General features: G+C 42.3%; 1 protein-coding gene across 2 annotated transcripts; it reads left to right on the top strand.

Annotated features, from left to right (window-relative positions):
• Positions 1-3,632: 3,632 nt before the first annotated feature.
• On the top strand, positions 3,633-7,105 carry hbegfa (heparin-binding EGF-like growth factor a). 2 transcript variants are annotated; one of them, XM_085475820.1, is made up of 6 exons: positions 3,633-3,844; positions 4,671-4,922; positions 5,023-5,221; positions 5,313-5,465; positions 5,583-5,669; positions 5,786-7,105. In XM_085475820.1, the coding sequence occupies exons 1-5, from the start codon at positions 3,802-3,804 to the stop codon at positions 5,653-5,655; spliced, it is 720 nt and encodes a 239-aa protein (XP_085331946.1). In that variant the 5' UTR covers positions 3,633-3,801; the 3' UTR covers positions 5,656-5,669; positions 5,786-7,105. The 2 variants fall into 2 exon arrangements, with proteins under 2 accessions (XP_085331946.1, XP_085331955.1); XM_085475829.1 differs by lacking the exon at positions 5,583-5,669.
• The last annotated feature ends 1,084 nt before the right edge of the window (positions 7,106-8,189 follow it).

Below are 8,189 nucleotides of genomic sequence, written 5' to 3'. Positions count from 1 at the left end.
CCTTTCTCGCGTATAATTCACGTGATCGCCTTAAACCAATAAGCGACGCTTGTGAGGCCTGACGTTCTTTTACTTTTGATTCATTGGCGGTTAGCAAAACACACTGGAGTTAAATCACTGCCACCTGTTGGACTTGGCTGGAGAGTGGCGGACTGACAAATATCTAATAACTAAAGATCGCGTTTTTATTTATTCACAGTCAATGAAATTTTAGTTTTGCCTTTCAGGTTAGTGTGTTGGGTTCGTGTGGGTCACAGGACAGGAGCCAGAACTAAAGATAAAGATTTTCATTGGGAGTGACCAGTAGGGACAAACAATTACTTTCGAGGGACACCTTGAGTTGAGAGGGTTGAAGACAGAGTTAGAGAGGCAGGCTGAGATGGTTTGGAGAAGGGATAGTGGACATATGGGACAAAGGATGCTAAATGCAGCTGCCAGGCAGGAAAGAATAAAAGAGAAACGAGGAAGACCTTAGAGGAGGTTTGTGGATGTAGTGAAGGAGGAGATGCAGAGGGCTGACAGAGGAGGATGGTAAGGATGGAGTGAGATGGGTGCAGATCATTTGCTGTGGAAGCGGAAGGAAGCAGATGACAGAAGAAGATAGAGAAGAAGAAAAAGTCATGTTACTTAAGATTGAATGTTCATGTCACACAGGAAATTTGTATTTATCTTTTATATTGGTTTTATTCTGTTTTTTAGTCTTTATTTGTGAGTTTAGTTTTTATTTGCATGATTTTATTCTGTTTGTATTGCATGGTTTTTAGTGGCTTATTTGACATTGTTTTAATCCACTGTGGACTGGCTGGGCATGGGACAAATTAGCTGATAGTGATCACCTGAGACATGGGTGTGTCCAGAGGTGGCCTATCAGCTGTTTAAGGGACCCTTTAAAAGGAAGCTGACTGGGGCTTGGGATGACAGAGGCACACGATATGAAAAGGAACACAAGAAGACCAGGTGATAGATAGATAGATAGATAGATAGATAGATAGATAGATAGATAGATAGATAGATAGATAGATAGATAGATAGATAGATAGATAGATAGATAGATAGATAGATAGATAGATAGATAGGGGGAATCACTGCCTGATCGCGGGGGTGCGGCGCCTCATCTGGAGACGGACAGGTGAGTGTGACGTAGCGACGCAGTCCCGACAGCAGGAACGGCGACAATAGGAGACAACGCCTGTGATTGACAGCATTTGTGAGTAGCGTCTCCACTGTTGTTCACCGGGTGCAGCCGTGTTGGGAGAGGGTCGCCATGGCTATAAGCCAGGGCAGCTTCCAGGACGATGGTTGTGGCCCCTATTTGTTTACTTACAGGGCGATGACGCGAGGGGAGGCGATCGAGCAACGGACTCAGTGCAGAATGCGAGCTGAGCTGGGATGTGATGGGCCCAGTAAAGGGACGAGAAGGGGATAGCAGGCTCATCCTCGTCTGCCTGGGACGAGGCTGCCATGCACGCAGCTCCGCAAGAGGAATTTCTGGCCTGTGAACCCATAACGAACATTCGTCCTGGGTTGTGGGACTGGGTGGGATTTTTAGTGCATACAGAAAATTGCGTTCTTACCAGTTTTAGAATTGTTTTATCTAGGCTCGGTGGTAATTTTATTATGTTTTTAGAATTGTTTCTCATTCTTGCTCCCTGGCCTGGAAATAAACGGTTTCTGATCAGACTTGCATCATCACTGTGCGTGTATTTAAAAGAATCTCATTAGTATGACATTCTGGCGCACCAGATTTATTGTCTACGGTCACATCAGAGTTAGTCTATGCCTAAGAGTACAAAGGGCAGACATATTCATTACCCCCATACGTGGTGAGCAGCCGACCTACATGTGACCTCAACACACACTACAACGTAGTTAAGCTTTAGCCAAAGAGGCTTTACTGTGACGGGAATCGTAAGAATATGCACTTAGAAGTAAAGCTCATAAATCTCTAGAAAACCAGCAGTAGTAATAACATCAAAAGCTGTGATACTGATGTATTGTGTATCTATTTTATCTTTATTTGATCCGTTTTGTGTTGCTTTAAATTGACTCCAACTTTAATTATTAATTCTAAGAATGTTGTTAACACAGCCATCCATGAAGTCAGACTATACTTTAATCCAGTTGAAGCACTTGTGCTATTAACCTATTGATGCTATTTTTTGCACTTGAGAGCTGAAGGGAGAATTTCACATTGCAATCAAAAGAATTTTCTTGTGAATAATTGTTGTTACCTCAGAACTGCATGACACCAGTAGTAAAAAGATCAACTGGCAGTGAATAAACGTATTAGGAGCTTGCCGTCCTTCCTTTTGCACTTAGAAAATCTACCATTACTCCTCTATGTAATGTAATGCACTTGCATTTATACAACACTTTTCTAGACTTACTGACCATTCAAAGCAATTTGAAACATACATTTATGCAGCACTATGCTATACACTTATCCATGGTCGATTTAAAATCATCAATTAACCCTAAATTGCACATCTGTGGACTGCGGAAGAAGCTGGAGTACATGGAGAGAAGTAAGACAGACAAGAAGCCCTGGGAACCAAGAACCTTCACGTTGTGAGTTGACAGTTTTAACCACCTCATCACCTCGCTTCTCAAATTACCCAAGTCTGTGTGGAAAAACATTGTAGTTGATTGCAGTTACCTGAAATAAAAAAAACAAGAGGGGAAGGCAGGGAGATAACTGAAAAGAACGTGTGTTATCACAAAACAAAGTGAAAATAGAAACGCACAGGAAAGGCCTTAAGTTTTAGTAACCTTTGGCATCACAGTGGCCTGATGATGCTTTGTAGCCTTTCTTTATTTAGATTTGGGAGGTCTACATTACTGTGAACCAGCTGCCCTTCAAGAAGTGGTGTTTGTATTGAAATGTCTGTTGTGAAATTTTGAAAACACGACTAACTGTAAAGCTGATAAAAAAAAAGTAAGTCAAAGTTAAACATTTTTCAAATAAATAGTTAATTTCGCTTGTTTCTAACTCTGGAAACTACCTGAACCTAAACAGTAAAACAGTGTAGTGTAATCCTTGACCACGTGGTGGCGCTCACATTTCGTACCCGTTAAAGGCGCTTTTAATACTTGGAGCCAAAGTGAAGCCCATCATCTGATCTCCAGTTTTTACTGCAGAGTTGTATATTTTGTCATGTATTACTACGTTTCCTGTCCTCCTCTTCAACAGCTTTGCTGTTGAATTATCTTGCTTAAATGTAAGTATGGACTGTTAATTATCTTACTTAATATTTGGACTTCTGATTCTGTGACACGCATACTTTAAATCTGTGACTGCTTTAACCACCGGATTTACCTGGATTAAACACAACCAAACCCTATGACGGCACTCAGACAGAAAGAATGAGTCAATATGTACAAAAGGAACCAAGGATTAGTTTGTTTGTTTTTTTTAAATTAAGTTTCAGTTTCCTGTTTCTTTTAATTTCCCGACAGTTTTTGTATTTTATTTTCTATCTTTGGGAGTACCAAGTAACATGATGGATAATTTGAGTTAAAATACGAATTAATTGCCGCAGCATGCTCTTGTGGTTATTGGCAACACCCAGGAGGCGGGGATATCTATCTAGGCTAAAAGGCTCGTGAGCTTCAGTCGCCAGTCGCCAGAGAGGAGACAGCGGCAGCAGGGACGCGAGGAGAAGAGAGGAGTTCTATTAACAAAAAAGAAAAAGCATATAAAAAAAAAAAAAAGGAAGGAATACTGAGAGGTGGACGGAATATAACTTTTAGATTTTTTTTTGTTAATTTAAATAATTTTTCTACTTAAAGCTACTGGAAGCCATGAGGATTTTCGCTGTTGCGCTGTTGCTGGCTCACGCGTTGGGTACGTTTCATGTGCCTGTGCAACTTAACCAGTGTTTCTTCTGTGTTCATTAATGGATCACTTAGCGCGCGAGCGAGCGCGCGCGCGTGTGTGTGTGTGTGTGTGTGTGTGTGTGTGTGTGTGTGTGTGTGTGTGTGTGTGTCTCTCTCTCTTTCTTGGCTGTCAGTGTAATCCTCTCTATAATAACCGAGCTATAACATGTCGTGTAAACTTAATCTTTTAGGCAACAGTTTTCATGATGCCAGCCTATTCAGGAGCTAATGGGGTCATCTCTCTTATTTTAGAGCATGCTTTATGTAACTGGATACATTTATTTTTAACTCATATTCTTGCCTGACATTAGCTAACTGTCTGCCCATGCATTTTGTGCGTGTGTTATGAGATACAGAGGGGGGAAGGCTGTGTGCCAGGCCGATATCTCAATGTCCACGAATTTGAGGACAGTAACTCAGAAAGTCTGTTTGACATTAAACATGCGGGTCAAACTCAGTCACTCAGTTTAAAATTTGGCGTCCTTTTGAGTGCATCCTGAGCTGGGCATTGACTCAATCAATCCCTAAGGACAATGTCTGATCCGGTGTATTTCCTAAGAGAGAACAGCAGGGTAATTACTGCATCCCTAAAAAAATCCTGCCTGAAGCTTCTTCCTGTACAACATGTTTCAACTTGCCCGAGAAGGCTCACCCAGCTTGATGCACTAACCTGTCTGCTGGTTGTCCCCTAGAGGAAGAGTTTTCTGATTGTGATTTTTGTTGTTTGTTTTTGTGGTGTATATATGTTCAAAAGAGGACCTCATTCATAACGTTTGATTTTCCTGCTCCTTCAGTGATGTCCAGACTGGCCAGCGGTGCTGCAGTAGACCGTTACCAGAGCAACAAGCAGCAGCACACCTCTGTTATCAGCCTCCTGGACACAACCAGAGACAGGAGAGCAGAGGAGGAGGAGAACCGGGGCGTGAGGGCGACAACAGCAGATTACAGCAAGGATGGCGAGGCGGAGGAGTACGATGATGACTACTACTATTATGAAGAGTATGAAGATGGCACATCTGGAGACTATGAACTGCAGCTGCCAAGAGGTAAGGCACTTAAAAAATGTCTTAAATTGGTGCTTTTAAGTGGCTTTTAACAAAGACAGTACATGTAATTGTTGGTCTTGTTTTTTTTTTCTCACTTTAGTTGCCATGTCAAGCAAACCCAAAGATCCTTCTACCATCCTGGAAGCTGAAAACACTGAGGGAAAAACAACGAGAGGAAAGGGAAAGAAGAGGGGAAAAGGAAAGGGAAGGAAGAGGAATCCTTGCCTGAAGAAGTACAAAGATTACTGCATTCACGGGACCTGCACTTACCTGAAAGACCTCCGTGAACCATCATGCGTGTGAGTATTTAGCTCTCTGTTTACCTGCACATCATGCGCACCTCAAGTCGATCAATTATTAACAGTTTTCCCTTCACCGTCCTCTTCGCAGGTGCCACCATAATTACTCCGGCGATAGGTGTCAGTTTATCCTGCTGCCATCGCAGTCCCGGGAGGGCTACGACCGCACCACAGCTCTGGCGGTGGTGGCGGTGGTGCTGTCGTCTCTGTGCCTCACCATCATCGGACTTTTGTTAATGCTCAGGTGAGCGAAACACACGCCCGGCACGCACTCGCAGCCATGCACAGGTTAGGATCTTAGCTAATAACGAGGCGATACGTAGAAGACTGAACGAGCTTCCTTTCCTTTCGTTTATTCCAGGTTTCACAAGCGGGGAGAGTATGATGTAGAGAATGAGGAGAAGGTGAAGCTAGGGTCAGCATCCAACCACTGAAGCAACAAAGAGAGGTGAGTGGTTAGGGAAAGGGCTACAAACACGTACACCGACTGACATCAGCCGCTATCAAGTGCGACTAGATTTCACTCATTTCCCCCCCCCCCTTTTTTTTTTTTTTTTATTTTAGGCAAAGATGTAGAAATTCTACCTCAGCTGAAAATGAAAAGTGAACAGCAACAGGAGGTCCCGGAGGAAAAGAAAAGGAAAATAAATTGAACGTACGCAAAGAAGAGAACAGAAGGACGTCTGCCCAATGTTCTGCTGGCCGTTCAAATAAAGAGTGGGCACGTGAATGTATTCCTGATGGCTTCAGAAGAAGAAACTCCCGGTCTGGAACTGGAATATTAAACCGCTCAGAGGAGGTGTGTCGAGAATCAGGCGACAAGGAACGGGAAGAAGGAGGAATGCGTCTTGACTCTGTCTCTGAAATTATTTGAGATTTTTAACAACAATCAGAGCTCAATCTGGATTCTCTTTCTCTCAAAAGACAACATTTTGTATTTTCCTGCTCAATGCCGTCACGTGTTTTTTTTTGTTTTTTTTTGTTGATTTGTTTTTTCTTGTGTGTGTACAGTAAACGGTATATTTATAATTTTAATTTATTTATTTAAGCTAACTGTATTTATGGAGATTTTTAACCACCTTTTAGCAGTTTTTAAAATAAAACAAAAAAAAGTGTTTTTATATTTCTTATTCGAGGCTATTTATTTATGAAACAGAAGCAAACGAAGCAAAAGCTCAGTATTTCATGAAAAATATGGCATAAACTTTAATTCTGGCACTCACTAGATGATCAATAGCACTGTGGTTAATAAATTGATCATTGAATACGCGAGATTTTATTTTATTTGATATTATTTTTAATGATCCAATGGTTCAGATGATTTCCAACACTGACCACACTCATGATTACTCAGTCACACCTGGAAACTGCCCCTGGGGCAACCAGTCTCTTCTGTCAGCCACTAAGTGGCTCCAATGTGGGTTCAGTGAATTGCTCAAAGGCACATCAGTATTGGTAATGAGGGAGGGCAAAGCCCTACTCTCTCCCATCCCCCCCACCCGGCTTTATCCTGCAGGTTCGGGGACCGTTACTTCACGTTAGGTTTCAGTTTCAGAGGTAACGCTGATCATTAGGCACACTGCTATGTACTGATTATAAGCACCACAAGAACTGTGCTCTCAACATCTGTATTTCTTTCTTTTCTTTTTTTTAGAAGGGAGTCACATATGAAATGCACTGTAGAAAGAATTGGGTATAAATATGTTGTGTTTATGTCTTATCATTGTTAGAGGAGAAACTGTTAAGCTGTCAAGAAAAAAGGAAAAACAATGTGAATTCAAGTGCTTTATCCATTCAAATCCTGCAATTTTGAAGTGATTTATATTTGTGATTTTCTTTTCAGAGCAGAATAAAAAATAAATAAATAAACATCTCAATATGTGAGTTCTGGAGTTTCTCTGTTATTTCTCAATCCATCCATCCATCCATCCATCCACCCGCTTTCTTATCCGATTCAGGATCATGGTGGGGCTGGAGCCAATCCCAGATGTCACAGGGCAAGAGGCGGGTACACCCTGGACAGATAGCTAGTCTATCGCAGGGTTAAATCTTTATTATTCCAAACTTATAGTCATTCATTTGCTTCCTGAGTTGGACCGTGCATTAATGCCTGTCTTAATAACGATAACACCGCTGTTGCTCTTCTAGCTCGTTCAGGATCTGCAATTAAAGCAAACATCATGTTTTTATTTCCCGTCTCTGGCGTGTGAGCAGTCGCTTTAAACTGAGACACCTGTATCCTGCACATTGGTGCTGTTATTATTTTTAGCCAGTGCTCATAGATCTTGAATCAAAAATCCTTCCTCAGTTATTATATGTAATTGGGGTTATCTGTGCGTGCCACTGTTTACAATTCAACAAATAACTGATGCCAGACTGTCTAAGCGAGCCGTGAGGAAAGTGAAGACGTTAGTCGTTTTTTTATGTGATGACAACAGCATCGTCAGACTCACTGACAGATCAATCATGATACATACAGGACTCATTCCAGCTGTGGGGGGGGGAGGAGAAAGGCAACAGATCTGAGATGTGCAAGACGGCAAACACCTGATGTTTAGCCACTGCCTCACACACCATTACTCACGCAGCTGAAACAGATGTCGCACTCAAAGACACGCGATTGAGCACAACATCTGAGGCCTCGACCAGCCCCCGAATACCACAGTATTCAGAGAGACCACATACAGCAAATAGCAGGATGCAGCAATGCTGTCATGTATGCCGCACACAGGTTTAATGGAGGTAAGGACGGTCAAAAGACCCAGCTGGACTCAAAGGCAGGTTGAGGCCCCGCCAAATGTTAGTCACTCCCTTGAAGTCACCTCCTACACAGATGTTGTTACACTGGCAGTGTGTGTGTCTGTGTAAGTGGGAATGTGGTACAGTCATGCTTCAGAGCTGACTCTGAGTGGGTTGAAGGGTTAACCGAACCATTACCAAGAAAAGAATCCACAGCAAAACATGCATG

This window comes from Copadichromis virginalis, linkage group LG2 (assembly GCF_057382275.1).
Source record: "Copadichromis virginalis isolate Kocher_CV1m ecotype Utaka linkage group LG2, C_Virginalis_male_GT1.1, whole genome shotgun sequence".
Taxonomy (NCBI): domain Eukaryota; kingdom Metazoa; phylum Chordata; class Actinopteri; order Cichliformes; family Cichlidae; genus Copadichromis; species Copadichromis virginalis.
The sequence above is the reverse complement of the archived record's forward strand: the minus strand, read 5'-3'. Positions and strand labels throughout refer to the sequence as shown.

Excerpts from the sequence above, each read along its gene's own strand:
- hbegfa (XM_085475820.1), top strand. The coding sequence starts at position 3,802 with ATGAGGATTTTCGCTGTTGCGCTGTTGCTGGCTCACGCGTTGG. Across the intron at positions 3,845-4,670 it reads GTTGCTGGCTCACGCGTTGG|TGATGTCCAGACTGGCCAGC; the intron begins GTACGTTTCATG and ends CTGCTCCTTCAG. Across the intron at positions 4,923-5,022 it reads TGAACTGCAGCTGCCAAGAG|TTGCCATGTCAAGCAAACCC; the intron begins GTAAGGCACTTA and ends TTCTCACTTTAG.